This window comes from Corythoichthys intestinalis, chromosome 14 (assembly GCF_030265065.1).
Source record: "Corythoichthys intestinalis isolate RoL2023-P3 chromosome 14, ASM3026506v1, whole genome shotgun sequence".
In the NCBI taxonomy this organism is placed as follows: domain Eukaryota; kingdom Metazoa; phylum Chordata; class Actinopteri; order Syngnathiformes; family Syngnathidae; genus Corythoichthys; species Corythoichthys intestinalis.
The window spans coordinates 31,528,856-31,547,500 of NC_080408.1; the positions used below are offsets into that span (position 1 = coordinate 31,528,856).

Here is an 18,645-nt window from a genome sequence, read left to right on the forward strand (position 1 = left end):
AACATGTCGAGTAAACGCTGCTGCTGCTATGGAACTTGTAGAAACGACTCTAGACCAGTGTTTTTCAACCCGTGTGCTGCGGCACACTAGTGTGCCATGAGAGATCGTCAGGTGTGCCACGAGAAATTATCCAATATCGCATTTTTTAACGTCGTCAGGCAGAGTTGCGGTTGTGTGCAGATGAGCGAGGTATTGCTCGTGTCACGTTCAGGAACTGCTTGGATTTCTAGCCATCAGCCACCTTGCTGTTTGCGACAATAAGGACCTCAGCACGTCTACTGTACATCATTTGATTAGACTAGTCAAGTGTCAATATGCACAAAAGTGTCCTTTCCATTTTATCCATATATGACGACCGTCAATCCTCCCCGTGTTTTATTCCAACACGTTGTCGAGGACAGCAAGGCAGCTGATAGCTAGAAATCTGTGCGGTTTTTGAACGCGACACAAGCATCTATCCAACAGTGCCATGCTGCCAAGCACGCTTAAACGTCATCTCTAAATGAAACACACGTCGCTTCAAAACAGGTCAATGGACTATTTTGTTAGCCTTTGTGAAAACAAACTTTTTTGAGAAAAACTACAGAGGTCAATACGAAAGCCCTCAAAACCTTGTTGCTGAACTTGTTGCTAAATTCAAAAAGTCCCACACTATGGCAGAGACCTTAATACTACCTGCTTGCAAAGCCATTGTCAGTGAGATGTTCGGCCCCGATGTGGTTAAAGACATTGCTAAACCCACCGTCTGATAATTCTGAGCTTCTGAAGTCTGCTATGAAAAAATAAAAACAGAGCAAATGCAAGCTGTTGAAGAAGATTCCTGTCAGGATAAGGGATTTGTGTTAATCTAAACAGGCTCAAGTTTCACACTGAGTAAGTATAAATATTCAGAAATTGTTTTATGATTAAATATATTGGACAAAGTAATTTTAGAACATTTTGGTTTGTGGTGTGCCGCAAGATCTTTTCCAATGTCAAAACGTGCCGTGACTCAGCAAAGGTTGAAAAACACCGCTCTAGACATTACAAAGTATGAAGGATGTTTTCTTCACACGTTTCTCGAAGTGTAAAACTCGTAAAAGCGTAAAAATGTGAACAATGGATCAATTTGTGCGGACGTCCAAAAGACCAGTTTAACGCCAGCAAGGTGAAGCCATTCATCTTCATATGCAGTAAACATTTTGTTTGGGGACATGGTCTTTCAGAAGACAAAGAGGTAATCTATTTTGATATTTTTACTTATTTTTTAGCGGGGCATTTTGCCGTGCTGCTTCTGTCTGACAATGAATGACCTGAAAAAAATTAAAATGGTATGAATGCCACTCTTGTTACCTTTTGGTGAGGGCGTGGCTCAGTGGTAGAGTAGTTGTCCCCATACCTGTCAAGTTGTACGGTTTCGGCGTAATTTGTACAAGTGAGCACTGATTTTTAAATGTGTACACCGTACGTTCGAAATCTGTACGTTTTTCGTGCATTACGTCTTTTTTTTCTCCGTTCGGATTTTGTCACCGTTTCGGCAATGAGACAATGTGCGTTACAATGCGTTACTACGTTGGTTGAATGACGCGAGAAAAGTCAGAGACACTGAGAGAAGAGTGTTGTGACGTTGTAGCAAACGCAATGCTAGGCTAGGTGGCTCCAATATTTCCTAACTGTAGCCGACAGCCCGCAATCTACGCCTAGATATCAAATCCTTGTAGAACTACATGCGAAATGACAGTCAGGCGGCGTTGATAAACAGCCGCCATTTTGAAGCAGTAGACTTCTCAGAAAGGCTCTGTTGTAGTGAACCTTTCTAGTGAACTTAAGTAACTTTTTATCTAAAATACTCCTAAATCGGCAAAATCTTGACTTGGATCCATCTTTAAATGATGAAACAGTTTTAAAACTTTAACATGTCAAAAGTAGACAGAAGGGAACTAATGCAAAAACGGTAGCAATTTTAACAACTTTAACAGTTGATTCACAACATTAAACGATTTCCAAACATAACAAAGGTTACTATGTTTTTTTTATTTTTTTTGAATGAAAAAAAACATGAAAGGTAACACCAGTTACTTTGCCAAGTAACTAATTACTCTTACCTTCAGGTAACTGAGTTACTAACTCAATCAATTTTTGTGAGAAGTAATTTGTAACTAATTAATTACTTTTTAAAATATAACATATATGCATCTAAAATAATCCTAAACAATTTTATTAGCAGTTTTAATAATCCTTTTAGCAAGGTTACTTGGGCAAGCGTACGTTCCCATAGCAACCAGTCCTGTTATTGTCCTACGTCACAAGCGCTGCGTATTCTGGGAGTGAGAATAGGCGTAAGGTGCGCATTTCGAGGAGTGGACGGCCACTTGTTAAAATGTGTGCGTCCATGAACAAATGTAAGTACATCCACATGAGTCAGTGTAAAGTGCTTAGTTTTTGCCACTTTTATGGCCAAGATGACCGCACGTGCACGCAGCGCGCACTCGCGCCCCCCCACCTTTGTGTTCATTATACTGCGCGAGTATGTATGTATGTCACGTGACTCAGAGTGAGAGTCGGCAGCGATCTGGCCATTTTTAAATGGCGTACCGCAAGCAACACGTCACTTCCGCTCATTAATATTCATGACATTAGCTACTGTTGCTAAGTAGGGACAAGCCACCGTTAGTCCCTAATAGGAAATGAATGGAAATGTTGTACGAAGGAGATGTTTACATTAGTGTTGCACCGATACCATTTTTTTTTACCCCGATACCGATACCTGGCTGTGCAATATCGGCCGATACCGATACCACCCTGTTTTATATATATATATATATTATATATATATATTTTTTTTTTCCCAAAGAGCTACATAATTGGATGTGAAATCATTGCTATCAAGGCTTTGTCAGGCTGTTGCAAAATAGGAAAAAGACTAGTACAAAGTATAATACTAGCCCAACAGTAAGAAAGTAAAAATAAATTCATAATAATAAACTCTGAATGAACAGAGTAAACTTTTTTTAAACCTCTCAAAGGCCAAACAGTGCAACTTTCATGAAATTATTGTCACATTCTGCTGCTGGTTAGATTTTTTTGTTGCTGAGCTGTTAGTGGGGGCGTTCCTGACGTCGCACCTGAATCCAATGCAGGCTCATCAACGCAGCATTTAAGCACGGGTGATCTCAGAGAAGGCTGCCGAGATATTTGCCTTGCTGATCGCTGTTTGACATCTCGCACTATAGTCTCGCTACATTTGCTTGTTACGCCCCTGCATTGGTTTTTTTCTGTTAGTGTGCTGCACTCGTTTGTAACCTCTACCTTGTGCAGGTATTTGAGTGTCTTTATTTTGGCTTTTTGGCTCGCTGCCTATCGTCTTAGTTAACCTTCGAGTTTGTAGTATTGAGCTCCGTCGACCTGCTGTCACTGACTCCTTTTATTTCTACTATCCCGTGACCGCGTGTTATTTTTTGTTTGCAATCATTAAACCCTTGTACGTATCCCCCGCTTGTTGTCCGCTTCAAGGTCCAACCTTGTTTCCGCATTTGCGGACGCTAACAATTATAATAATAATTGACCACAGCACCCTGTCTCTCTATTAGCCTCCTTAAAGTAAGTGGTAAGTAAGTAAAGTAGACGAAGTGAACTGACCAGAGATAGTTGCTCCGGTCCAGCGCTCTACTTCCTCTGGATAGCAGTCCTGCTCTTGCAGGCTCAAACTCGTTGTGTTCATTCACGTTTCGTCTTCAAATGTTTTATCAGGTTTGAGGTATTGAAACTGGCCGATTTAACGCCACATCTCGAAACTTTCAGGCCGCAAATCCGGCATGCAGCCATTGATTTCAATCGACGGGATTTGTATTTTGAAATATTTCCCGACCGCCGCCATTTCTCCTGGTTTATTTTTCCTTCGTATGAAAACGCAGCCTTGTCATTGGTCAGGAGTGGCTATTGGCCCGTTCTCATTGGTCTGGAGCAGGCCAACAGCAATAGCTGCTTGGTGTTCACGTGTCATCACACAACACAGAGACAGAGTGTCGTGAGCGCCAGGTGAAAAAAAAAGCTGCGGTCAAATGTTATAATAATGGACCGGTAAATGGTATCGGCGCCGTCTTTGTTGGTACTCGCCGATACCGATACCACCATTTCGGGCCAGATCGGTGCCCCCTGCCAATACTAGTATCGGTATTGGTGCATCTTTAGTTTACAGAGCTAAACCTACCAATTCTCTCCGATAATGATGTGCCTGCTGCCAAATTCACTGGCAAAGATGTGGAAGAACATGAAATGTTCAGTTAAAGAGATGGCTTGAGTGTCAAAGGCTGAAAAAGACGAAAAAAATGAGCCGACCTAAGCATAGCCTTAGCTTTTTTTTATCGACGCGACTGACAATGACATTCTCCTGTTTCAACAAGCTATCCTTTACCATCAGCCCTGTCTTTCTTATATATCCTCTGGTTGTCCTAAGTCTCTTACCGTTCTTGGGGGTAATTTAGCTAGCTTTGTGTAGCGATCGCGTATGCTACTCAGTGACAGCCAACAAACACTTTTAATTTTTTCATTGATAACCAATCTTAATTCTATAATTTATTTTCCTTCATTTTGATACCTGTGGCTTATAGTCCAGTGCGGCTTATTTGTTGATTTTTTTAGATAACACTTTATTTGACAGCGGTGCCATAAGACTGTCATAAGATAATCAAAATTATGACATGACACTATCATGGACATTACTGAATGCTTATGTCATTAAGTGTCATTTGGCAAATTATGTCACTAACTCAATTTTTGTCCATCTTGGATCTTTTGCATCCATTCATAAGTTAGATCATTTGCCGGATAACACTTAATGACATATGTTATAAACATTCATGAATGCTCAGGACAGAGACATGTCATAATTATGATTGACAGTCAAGTAATGACAGTCTTAAGGCACCACTGTCAAATAAAGTGTTAGCAAATACCATAACTAGCAATTAATGAAACAACTGGAACAGCAACTGAGGAAATATTTGGCACAGAACATGATTTTTGATTGTTATATACATCTGTCGCGCTGCAATGCATGCTAAGAGGTATGTTGGATGACAACAGTCAATGGCAGGTGGCAGCAGAGGTTGACTGTCTTCCCCAAGGTAGCAGTGATGGCCAAATGAAGCTTCTTGAAGCAATAAAGCTTTCCAGTAATTGGTTCAAAGTTTAATGATGGTTCATTTGGTCTTATGACAGTCAGTCGTATGATGCTGCTGTCAAATAAAGTTTTACCGGTTAATATCTTTTGGTGTAAATATCCCATGATACAGTGAGGACAGCTGCGGCTTATAGTCCAGTGCGGCTTATCTATGAACAAATGCCGTTTTCGTGCCAGATTTGGTGGGCTGCGGCTTATAGTCAGGTGCGCCTTATAGTGCGAAAATTAGGGTGCACTTCCCCCTTACTTAAGTTTTTTTAATTTTTTTTTTTTTTATAAATACATAACAAATGGTAACAGTGGCAGTCAGATACCATTGTAATTCTTCTCAGGTCATTCATTGTCAGACAGAAGCAGTACGGCACGACGTTACGCTAAAAAAATAAGTTAAAAATATCCAAATGGCTTACTTCTTTGTCCTCTGAAAGACCATGCCAACGCAACAAAATGTTTACTGCATTGGTGTCAAAGTCTGCGCAAGTTGATTCAGTCTTCCCATTTTTTTACTCGCGAGTTTTTGGTTTCCGGAAACGTATGAAGAAAACATCTGTCATGTGTCGTAATGTCTAACTTCTACAAGTTCCAAAAAAGCAACACGTGATCGGCGTGTTCGTTTTTGAAAGATTACCGGAGAAAAGTAGCACAAATTACGTTGCTTCTATGCGAGGGCGGGTCTAGAATGTCGCACTTCGGCTTTACTTCCGCTTTACGATGCGACGTCACAGTCTAAAAATAGCATGCGTACGGTACGCCATTGGCACAATGAAGAGAAGTTATCCTTCTGGAAGCGAAAGAAGAAAAAAAAAAGGAGAAAAGGAAGCAAGACAGCGGTGAGTGTACTATGTTACTGTAGTTTTATGTCCTAATGTAGTAGAAGCACTGCAGACTAGTAGTACTAGTAGTAGGAGTATTTTTATGTCCTAAACCAATTAACTGCCTTGACTTGTTGTAACTAGCTTGTTAGCGTTTGCTAACAGCATTGCAGCATGCTCCAACTGTCCCCCTTACTTGCACACGCTCGAAGGGCCCCATGTTGCTTGTTGCCTGGGGCCCCCGGGGAGCCTTGCTACGCCGCTGACTATCAACATGCATTTAGCATGAGGAACAAACGCGAGCTTCACCCACCTTGCTAACGTCATGAATATTAATGAGCAAAGTGACGTGTTACGTACTGTACGCTATTGTCTGTTAATTCATCTTAAAAACAACTTTAGCAACTTGGGGCTGTAACCAGTCTAAAAAAAAAAAAAAAAGTTAAAAAGGCACGAAAAAGCATATTTATTTAATAATACACGCGGTATTTTATGCTCCTGAATGATATGGACCACTTGGATGTGTGTGGAAGCGATCGCTATATTTATTTAGTTTTTTGAATCCCGCGCCATGAAAATGAGTTCGGTCTTGCATTGAGGAGGACGGCGCTGTGACGTGTACAAGAGAAGGAGTCCTCTTCACTATACAGCAGTACTGTTGTGTATGAGGACTGAGGATTCAGTTGATTTTGCGGATTAATACGTTTATTTTTCGCATCACGCCAGCCAAACAGCTGCAGAAAAATCTTGCTGTATGAGGGAGATGCGTGTGCGCCTTTTTGGAGTTTCAAACGGTTCCCATTCACCGTGGATATTGGCCAAAACAAGCCCTACTACTGCGGGACCATTGGACTTATATACTGGGATACAAATACTGGGATCATTTTAATACGTAGGTGGCTTGCATTTTGTGGCTGACAAGCATGCGGGGCGGCTATTTTTCGGCACAACACCGGTGGCTTGTCGCACATCCACCCGCCAGGAGAGCAATATATTCGGTTTATTGTGCTCATGTGCCCGGTGTTCTGTCAAATTTTCAGACCGATCAGAAATTGCAACATTGAGTTAAAAATAGCCGCGAATACAGCGATTACAAAGTAAACACCACAAACTTTCTTTAAATTAAGGACTACTCATGTTTGATCATTGATAGGCATGTAAAAAGCCATTGATAGGCATGTAAAAAGCTCTCCTCATGCACATTAGCTGCACGTTAGCTGCACAACAACTGCAGCCGCCCTCCTCCGGGGAACGAGCTGTAAATTGCTCTCCGGTGAAGACAATCGACAACCCAGTCGTCATGTCAAAACATCCGGGCTAGTTATGTGTGATTTTCAGCTTCAAAGACTTTGAACATCACTCGGTTCGGGTTAGCATGTCGGCTAGCAGTCACGCCTCTTGGCTTGTTTACATTCTCCCAAGCCAGGGAAGCAAAATGACATAAGCCTGATTTAGGTGTCATAAAATATCGTTCCGGAGGTGCGACAGTAAAGGTGAAGTCGACAGTTTTGACCATTATGGAGTAATTTTGCCATGTCCTGAATAGGTGCATTTTTATTATTTCATATTCCATTTAGCACAAGACTGTTATTTGTCATAACCATGCCATTTATTTAGCAATTGGGGAAAATACTTGGATAAAAAGAATATCCTGTAAAAATATTGAAGTAAAGAGACTGAAACAATAACATTTTGCTGCTCTCTTCGTCGCGTTTTCCTCGTTGTGAATACTTCCCCCTCGACGGGCTGACTGGTCCTTCTCAAGCGATTTATTTAGCTATTGGGGAAAAATACTTGGATAAAAAGAATATCCTGTAAAAATATTGGAGTAGAGAGACTGAAACAATGACATTTTGCAGCTCTCTTCATTCTGAATAATTCCCCCTCAACGGGCTGACTGGTCCTTCTCAAGCCATTTATTTAGCTATTGGGGAAAAATACTTGAATAAAAAGAATATCCTGTAAAAATATTGGAGTAGAGAGACTGAAACAATGAAATTTTGCGGCTCTCTTCGTCACGTTTTCCTCGTTCTGCGTAATTCCCCCTCAATGGGCTGAATAGTAAAACCGATGAGCCCATTCTCCCGCTGACGTCATCCACCTGTTGGGGATGCTAGAGCCCTACAACCGTAGGTGTGGCTAACCGTCAGATCAAAAAGACTAATTTCTCGTCATCTGCGCTTTGCTAAATTGTTGTATATAGTCGAATGGTCTCAAAATATGATTCTAATTCACATAATAATGCTATTTAAGACTTTTTCTCCTGTCGTATGCTCTTTAAGCTTCAACTTTCAAATTGCTATCCACTGTCCTAGGAAAGATTAAACTGGGAGGGCTAGCAGAGAAATGTCCTGACCATTTGGGAGCCAATGAGGTGTTTGTATGCAAAGAAAAAAAAAGTCACATAAGCATTTGACACATCTTTTATTTTACAGCCTCTTGGTTCACGCGGTCCGTAATCACAAACTGGTCCCCAAACAGGCTGTGCACAATTGACTGGTTTATTAAAACACAATCCAAATGACTGCACTAATTTGAGAACAGATAAAAAAGAAAACACATGATTGAAAAACAATAAAACATTAAGGCTTTTTCTCTATCACGATCATGGAGAATTTAGCGCAAAATTTATGTAAAAATAAATAACCGTTGCAGTGTAAGGTGCTGTGTGTGCATGCGTGCCACCATGTACAGTGTTCGTGTGTGTGTATGTTTGTTACGGGCTCATTATGTTAGTAGCGCATTCAAAATAATTACATACGTAACAGTGAAAACGATCACGATTTTAGTGTTGCTCGGAGCGATTAGCTTAGTCACTTCCTGTCACACCGGTTAAAAATAAAGATTTACAACAAAAAAAAACAAAAAAAAAAGGAAAAATATAATCTTCATCAGAGCGTTTGAGAATTTGCGATAATGGAGGCTAGCGGCGAAAGATTTAAAAGCTTAATGTTACGATTCTGGTTATTTTACTACAATTTAAAGTCCGAGGAGCTCATTTTCTTTTTTATATATATATATATTTTTTAAATAATCGTAGTTACCACAGCGATACGGCCTCCACAACTTAATATGATACGTCAAAGTGAGCCTCAGTAACGCAATTAATTTCCTTTATGTTGTTTAAAAGAAAGCTTAATGGAACTGTCATAAACACGATATCATGAGAATATTTGTTTTCAGTATTTTTTTAAAGCAATAGGAACCGACTCATCTCTCATTTTTATCATAGCTACCATGGCGAAACCTTCCCATTTTTACAAAATAAATTTGATGAAAGTGGAAGCTACCCTCGCTTTAGGTCCTTTGCAAGAAAGCTCAACGCAAACGAACTGAAAGCAACACGGTGATAAGAATTTTAGCAAAACATGCTGGCAATCTTTAAAAAAAAAAAAAAAATGGCATCCCCTCATGGTGCGTTCACAGAAAGCAGGGATTTAAAGGTTTTGTTCTACGCTTTAAAAAGCCATTATGGTAAATGATACAAAATATTTGAGAAAAACTGTCAGTCACCATCTGGAAATTGTTGTCAGTCTAATGTTTTGTTTATGCTCAAAATTCCATCCATTAGCATCAGTTTTTAAGGATCAAAGTTACTTCCCAGGGGTGTTAGTTTGTTGTTAGTTTGTGTTTTCACTGGCGGTGTTCTACCTTCAGACACGCCGAAGCATTTCAAACGCTTCCTTCATCCTTTTGAGTCACAAAGACGGCGGCGGCATCAATGTCACTGGTTTATAAAATGTTAAATGCTTCATTCAAGGCGCGGAAATGACAAAGCTGACAAGAGAAGGGAGCGCGCAAGGAATAAAATGAATACAGAAAGTAGCCACATGATCAGTTTTTTGAAATAAATATTTCTCATCTGCTTGTTTTTAAAGCCATTCATCCTATGACCAGGCCACCCAAGGGAAGGTTTGAAGTAAACGGGGAGTAGAGGTGGGGGGTGGGGTAAGGAGGCGGTCTATCTATGTGAAGCTCTGGAGAGGCTGGCTGACCCGCATGCATGCCCAATAGAAGGCCCGCGCCAAGGTCACCAACACAAGAAGCAGTAGAACAGCCCACGAGGCGTAGATACCGGGGTATGTCTCGGCCTTCAGCCACGTGCCGGCCTACAAAAACAAGAGTTTTCAGTCAGGAAGTTTGCTGAAACTATGTGAAATTTAATTGGAAGAGCTACTAAGTCACGACACAAAGTCCAAAAACCAACAAAGGCATTAGTGGTGGGCATTAGGCTTACCTGAGGGGTGCAAAAAAAAAACAATGCTCAAGTAGGTCGAAATCCAGCGTAGGGCTACTGCACCTTAACAACATGTTTTGTTTTCTCCTTGAGACAAACTGTTGTTGTGATTAGGTCTAAACAAATAAAAGTTGATTTGATTTGACTTAGAACACATCCATAACTGAACAGTATGGGCATGTAGGTGACAATGTTTTTAGGTAACCTATTGTGGTTCCTCGGTTTTATTATTATTATTATAGTTATTCTTTGTTCCGCAGCCCCTTTGAGCTCAATTTGACCCCCTTAGAATGCTTCAAAATGCACCAAAATCGGCAGGCAGGTCAAGACAGGTGCAATCTTTGATAACGTGTAAAGACTAATTCCAAATACACTATGTAGCGCCCCCTAGCAGTCATTCTTTGTCCTACTGATGCTTTGAGCCCTACTTTGACCCCCTCAGAATGCTTCAAAACTCAACAGCCAGGTGAGCACTGGTGAAAACTTTGATAAAATGTAAAAAATCAAAATATGCGTAAATGTGTTTAGCGCCACCTTGGAAAAAAAACCACCATTTGAATTCATTTTTTTTTTTTTTTTTAATGGTGAAAGAGCAGGTAACAATGCAAAGGTTAAAACTTAGAACACATCAGTACTATATGAATGGGATACCATACTCGGTGCCCAGACTGCCATTAGTACTACATCCAATTTTCTTTGGGTGGGCAGAGCGTGTACGTGGGTGGGTACTGCCCACCCCTGCCCCCCCGGTAACGCCCCTGAACAAAGGTCACCATTTTGTTTGGAAGCAGTCATTTTTAGAGGATTTACCGAGTGTGGCATTTGTACTAAAGATGGAGATTTTCCAACTTCTGCTGCATATTTGGTTCCATATGCATTTTCAGTACCCAAGGGGTCCCTTTAAGTGATTTTGTCGAGCTCGAGTCGAATTAGACCACCACTAGAATTCTACTTGATGACGAAACCAAGCGCAGGACAGCTGTTTTGGATCTCAAAACCGGGATTATAGAGATGATTTGAAAGCACATTTGGATGAAAGTTTTGTCTGGTTGTATGCAAGTGGAAGTTTCATTACCATTTACCACTGCAATGTGGGGAGAATGCCAACTGCAACTCAGTCATTTTGCGCTCAAGTAGCGCCCTCAGATGGCCATCAAGAGCAACGCTCTGAATTATTTTTCATTTGTTGAGGGTTTTTTTTTAATTGAATAGGGTCAAACTCAAGTGCGTAGGCTTGCATAAGGACGGAAGGGACAAAAGACTACTAACTTTTCAGGATGCTCAAATTGTCCCCACCAACTTTTAAGCAACCTTATTTGCATTACATAATGACTTCAGTTTTATAAGTCATTTAAATTGTCTTCCCATATGTTGTAAGGATAGAATTGGCCCTATCATTATTAAGTGAATCATTATGTTCAGACTTACATTTACCCCTTTTCACTCGCTGAATGTGCCAGTCCAGTTTTATCCTCAAACACACGTTTGATGGGCTGATAACTTGACCCCCTCACACACACAAAATCACAGCCTCGATAGAAATACAATATGCCGCTCCTTAAAAGACGAGGAATATTAGAAGTTTTTTTCCGCCAGCAGCAGCCACTGTAAGTAATGTAAAAAGACGTCAATGTTGCGGAAGTGGGGAACACACCACTAATTTTGCTCCTGAAAGTCCGACCTGTGAGTTAGCATAATCTGTGTGAATTTCCCGAACTCGAGTAGGAAGCTGCTTTGAGAGAAATATCCTCCTGTATGTGTTTGAACCGATGTTTACCCACTTCTCCCCAATGTTCATTTTTATTTTATTTATGTGGTCTTAAAGCAGCCCAAAGAAGCTTTTCTTTTTTTGTTGAGTTTGGCTGTGCTTGTGGACAAAAGCAGTAGTGTTTTACCTGAAGGAAGACTCCATTTTTATTTACTAATGTTATTCCATAGGTTTTTTCAGTTATATTTAATTTCTTTATTTTTGACAGACAATGTTGAGTGGTCTTAAGACAAATGTTTATTTCTTGCTTCCTGGATAGAATAGAGATTATTGACAAGTTTGTATTTATTGTGTAAGTTTGTATTTATTGTGTATGTTAATATAATTTATGTTCAAATATTGCCATTTAAATTAGCTAATAATCCAAAAATTTATCCTGGAAGTTTTCAAAATCTTTCTTTAGTAGTTTTTTAAAACAAAGGTTTGAATCGAACGGTGCATCACCTTAACCAATACATATGCACTGCAAAAACACACCTCCTTAAAACTAAATTCCCTTGTTTTCAGTGTAAATCTACTAGAAATAAGTCAAATGTATAATCTTAAAAAACTTGTTTGTCAGAAATGTTCTTAATTCAAGAATAGATCATTTTCAGAACATTATTTGAAAGCAAATTTTTTCTGGATTCAGGTAAAAAAATGACCAACTTTTGGATCGGCTCATTAATAACAAATACCAATATTTACTTAACTTAAATGGAATAATCTGATGTATTAATCTGTTAACTAGTCTTTAACACTCAAAACAAGACAAAAGTATTTGACTAGATTTAACAAGAATTATCAGATTAAGACGTTATAAATTTGAAGTGTGAAAGTTAGTAAAATACAGATTTATTTTGCATTGATCATTTCGCCTATCAATTAGATTCATATTTGTGAGAAATGTTGCCCTGACCCCATTAACCTAATCTGTTTGGTCTTATTAACGTCCTGTCCATGTCAAAAGGTGTACCTTCAGGTTATGCTGTTATTTTGTCCCTACCAATTTGAGACCAAACCTAAGCCCTTGGTCAAACCTCATTAAAAACTTTTTGAAATGCTAACTTTTATATCATGTTAAATTTTGACACGTTAAAATAGTAAGTAGTACTAACCCTAACCCTTTTTTGGGGTGTGACAGCAACGCATGCTTCTGAAGTTACAAAAAAGTTCCCCCAAATGAATGAAGATTAAATTGCTATTTAATTTCAATAAAGCATAGACTTCATAATGGTATTGACGGGTCAGATCGGTAGGGGGCCGCCTACATCAAGAGGAGCTATTCACAAACACACGCACGCAGCGCACGTACGAAAGCTGTACCGCATACAAACAGGAAGGATTGTGTCAGGAGTGATTTGTTCGAGGATTCAAGGTAATTATTATATTTTTCGTACCATGCATGCATTTTGAAACGTGAAAAAAAATCAATGGGAGAAATTAGCCGCTACTGCATTGGCCTCATAATTGACAATATTTACCTAAAATACATGCTAACTGCACGTTTTTTTGCTTTTAACCAAGAATCAAGACTTTTTTTAGGTCCATATCTATAAAGAATTCAAGGATTTAAGCATTTATTCACAAGAATTTCCACCGGAAAAGCTTTGTTTACATAAGGCGGCCGCTAACTAGATTCACCAACAGACTAGCACTGCACTTTGACTTATTTTCGTAAAATAAATGCGAACTGCACGTTTTTTTTTTTTTTTTGCTTTTAACCAAGGATCGAGACTGTTTTACGTCCATATCTATAAAGAATTCGCGGATTTCAGCATTTATTTACAAGAATTTTCACTGGAAAAGCTTTGTTTACATAAGGCGGCCACCAGCTACATTCACGAGCAGACTAGCATTGCACTCTGACATATACATAAAATAAATGCTAACTGCACAGATTATTTTTGCTTTTAACCAAGAATCGAGACTGTTTCACGTCCATATCTATAAAGAATTTGGGAATTAAGTATTTATTCACAACAATTTTCACCGGAAAAGCTGTTTGCATAAGGCGGCCGCTAACTACATTTACTAACAGACTAGCATTGTACTTCGACATATTTACGTCAAATAAATGCTAACTGCACGTTTTTTTTTTTTTTTTTTTGCTTTTCACCAAGAATCGACACTTTTTTTTTTTCCGTCCATATCTATAAAGAATTTGTGGATTTAAGCATTTATTCACAAGAAATTTCAACGAAAAATGCTCTGTCTGTGATTCCACTCCACTGTGATTCCACAGCTTTGTTTAGACCCTTATCTTCTTTTCTACACTTTATCGAATGACCAATTAGAACATGACTCAATAAGGCTTGTGTGTGGACATGACTGCAATGTTTTACTCACAATCAGACCAGCAGTCGAGATGCAGAACAGCAAGCAGAGCAGAAAACACCACAAGCTCCGCCTCCTGGGATATCGCTGACCAATGGAGGAACTGCAAGATTGACAAAAGTTGAGGAGGCTTGCTAAAATCTTCTATCAATTATAATGTGATAAAATTCTGTTTAAAAGACAGCGATGACAATGAAAGAATGTTATCTCTGCAAAACAGCTGTTTGCACACTGCACAAAAAGCATTCTTCACGAGTTTTTTTTTTTTTTAATTTATCCGAAGCTGAAAATAAGGCTGCATTATATCGAGTGGGAAAACATGTTCCTTGAAACAAGAAAAGTGCATCAAGATTTCAGTGTTGAAGTTAGGTTTCCTGCCATCACTGAAATGCAATAATGTATTGCCAATTACATAGTTTTTTAAGGAGAAAAATTCATTTAGTCTACAATAAAAAGAATAACTAGTATTCTATGATTACACAAACATGAGAAAAAAAAAAATCCATATAATAAGTAAGGAAATTACATGTATACAGTATATAGACTATATATACACAGGTGCAAGAACAGTGAACCCTTTTAGGAACAGGGACTATTTTTGGTCTTAAAAAAAACAAAAACTTGAATATTAACAATCAAGGTTACGCTTTATTTGAATGCGTCATAATGATGACATGACACTGGTGATGAATATGAATGAGGGCTTATGACAGATGTCATTGAGTGTCATGTAGTAAGTCATTTCACGTTTGATGCAATATTGAGATATTTTTTAAAAACGTCTTTGGGTGTGGGATTAGAGCTTTGGAACTGTGTTAGGGTTCGGACACATAATCACATCTGTCATAAGCATTCATTAATGTTCATGACAGTGTCATACTTATGATGATCTTATGAGAGTCTTATGACGCAGAGTTCAAATAAAGTGTTACCAACAACTATGTATATTTTAATTAAACATTATTGTATTTTTTTAGATTCTTTTTAAGAATATAGAGTGAGGAAAATAGGTATTTTAACACCCTCCAATTTTGCAAGCTCTCCCACTTAGAAAGGATGGGCAGGTTTGAAATTTTGATGGTAGTTGCTTGTCCTCTGTGAGAGAATCTAAAGAAAAAAACATCCACAAACCAGAGCGTATGATTTTTTCACAATTTGTATTATACTCCTGCAAATAAGTATTTGTACACCTGTCTATTAGCTAGAATTGTAATCCTCAAAGACCTGTTAGTCTAGACAAAGTTAGTTAAAAAGTCCAACCAAAAAGAGTGGAGGTGGACTTTTTGAGTCAGATTTTTTGACCTGTCTGAGGCAGTTAGCTGCATATAAATACATGTCCACCCCATACAATCAGGACTCCAATTCCTAACACTGTCAAGACCAAAGAGCTATCCAAAGACACCAGAGACATAATTGTAGACCTCTACACGGCTGGACAGGGCTATGAGGAAATTGCCAAGCAGCTTGGTAATAAGATCCACCGTTGGAGCAATTATTAGAAAATGGAAGAAGCTAAACATGACTGTCAATCTCCCTCAGACTTGGGCTCCATGCAATGTCTACCTCATAGTGTCTGAATGATCCTAAGAATGGTTAAGAATTGGCCAAGAACTACACAGGAGGAGCTGGTCAATGACCTGCAAGGAGCTGGGACCACCATTTCCAAGGTTACTGTTGGTAATACACCAATACGTCATGGTTTAAAATCATGCATGACACAGAAGGTTCCCCTGCTGCCATGAGAGAAAGTCATGTGGTCAAATGAGATCAAAATAGAACGTTTTGGTCCTAATTCCACTCACAGTGTTTGGAGGAAGAAGAATGATGAGTACAATCCCTACTGTGAAGCATAGGGGTGCTAGCATCATGCTTTGGGGTTGTTGTTCTGCATATGGGACTAGACGACTGCACTTTATTATGGAGAACATGACCAGGACCAGATATATATATATATGCAAATGTAATAATTATAATTCATTATATACAGTATATAGAGCATATATGTACTGTGTATGTATAAATACAGTGCCTTGCAAAACTATTCGGCCCCCTTGAACCTTGCAACCTTTCGCCACATTTCAGGCTTCAAACATAAAGATATAAAATTTTAATTTTTTGTCAAGAATCAACAACAAGTGGGACACAATCGTGAAGTGGAACAAAATTTATTGGATAATTTAAACTTTTTTAACAAATAAAAAACTGAAAAGTGGGGCGTGCATTATTATTCGGCCCCCTTGCGTTAATACTTTGTAGCGCCACCTTTTGCTCCAATTACAGCTGCAAGTCGCTTGGGGTATGTTTCTATCACTTTTGCACATCGAGAGACTGACATTCTTGCCCATTCTTCCTTGCAAAACAGCTCAAGCTCAGTGAGGTTGGATGGACAGTGTTTGTGAACAGCAGTCTTCAGCTCTTTCCACAGATTCTCGATTGGATTCAGGTCTGGACTTTGACTTGGCCATTCCATTGTAGATTTGGCTTTATGTTTTGGATCATTGTCCTGTTGGAAGATAAATCTCCGTCCCAGTCTCAGGTCTTGTGCAGATACCAACAGGTTTTCTTACAGAATGTTCCTGTATTTGGCTTTATCCATCTTCTCGTCAATTTTAACGATCTTCCCTGTCCCTGCTGAAGAAAAACAGGCCCAAACCATGATGCTGCCACCACCATGTTTGACAGTGGGGATGGTGTGTTCAGGGTGATGAGCTGTGTTGCTTTTACGCCAAACATATCGTTTTGCATTGTGGCCAAAAAGTTCAATTTTGGTTTCATCTGACCAGAGCACCTTCTTCCACATGTTTGGTGTGTCTCCCAGGTGGCTTGTGGCAAACTTTAAACGAGACTTTTTATGGATATCTTTGAGAAATGGCTTTCTTCTTGCCACTCTTCCATAAAGGCCAGATTTGTGCAGTGTACGACTGATTGTTGTCCTATGGACAGACTCTCCCACCTCAGCTGTAGATCTCTGCAGTTCATCCAGAGTGATCATGGGCCTCTTGGCTGCATCTGTGATCAGTTTTCTCCTTGTTTGAGAAGAAAGTTTGGAAGGACGGCCGGGTCTTGGTAGATTTGCAGTGGTCTGATGCTCCTTCCATTTCAATATGATGGCTTGCACAGTGCTCCTTGAGATGTTTAAAGCTTGGGAAATCTTTTTGTATCCAAATCCGGCTTTAAACTTCTCCACAACAGTATCTCCGACCTGCCTGGTGTGTTCCTTGGTTTTCATAATGCTCTCTGCACTTTAAACAGAACCCTGAGACTATCACAGAGCAGGTGCATTTATACGGAGACTTGATTACACACAAGTGGATTCTATTTATCATCATCGGTCATTTAGGACAACATTGGATCATTCAGAGATCCTCACTGAACTTCTGGAGTGAGTTTGCTGCACTGAAAGTAAAGGGGCCGAATAATATTGCACGCCCCACTTTTCAGTTTTTTATTTAAAAATTTAAATTATCCAATAAATGTTGTTCCACTTCACGATTGTGTCCCACTTGTTGTTGATTCTTGACAAAAAAATTAAATTTCATATCTTTATGTTTGAAGCCTGAAATGTGGCGAAAGGTTGCAAGATTCAAGGGGGCCGAGTACTTTTGCAAGGCACTGTATATACACAGTGGTACCTCGACATATGATTGCTTCGACAGACGATCTTTTCGACATCCGACGTAAACGTTGACTCGCCATTTGTTTGTACATCCGCCGACATGCTCGAAGTATGATGATTTTTGACAGCGCCACAGTTTCTATGTTTTGCCGGAAGACGGACGCACGGCCAATTTTCTTGCGAGAGAAATCAGCACTGGATCCAAAAAGGTTAGTGCAGGTGGAGAAAAAAAAAAAAAAAAAGAAAAGGTGATGCTTACCATTGAAATGAAGATGTAAATTATAGCAAAATATAAGCATGGTGTATGCATCCATGAACTGAGTCGACAATAAGCCCGTAGAATGTCTATCTCGGCCGGCGGTCCTCCTCCTTTCGCCAGTCTTTGTAAGTCAAGGTGACAATTCTTATTGTGGTAACATCGCCAAAGAAATCGCCAGCTTCGTCAGGTTTCTAATCATTTATTCCATCAACTTGTGCAATACAACACGCCTAGTCAGGGGTCGCATTAACCGAATATTTTCCGTTGTTGACCGATTTTTTAAAACGGTGACGGAAAAAACAAGTCCATCTGTCATTTTGACAGGTTGCAATTCACACCCCAGACCACAGGGTTGAGACTGAGCATATTAATTAGCTATTGTCTCTCTTGATGCATGACGTCGTTGGCCTTACTCTGAAAAATGTCAAGGCAACGGAGTGTCTTCAAAAAGCCCCAAAACGACGATGGTGTTGATA

General features: G+C 39.4%; 1 protein-coding gene across 1 annotated transcript in view; it reads right to left on the reverse strand.

The window, feature by feature from the left end:
- Window positions 1-8,349: 8,349 nt before the first annotated feature.
- Window positions 8,350-18,645, reverse strand: part of pip4p1a (phosphatidylinositol-4,5-bisphosphate 4-phosphatase 1a) — a 20,649-nt gene continuing 10,353 nt past the window's right edge. Inside the window, exons 6-7 of the mRNA XM_057858167.1 lie at window positions 14,307-14,397; window positions 8,350-10,082 (exon numbers count right to left, since the gene is read on the reverse strand). Of these exons, the coding sequence (XP_057714150.1) occupies window positions 9,939-10,082; window positions 14,307-14,397 (235 nt within the window). The 3' untranslated portion in view covers window positions 8,350-9,938. The remainder of the gene's footprint in view (window positions 10,083-14,306; window positions 14,398-18,645) is intronic.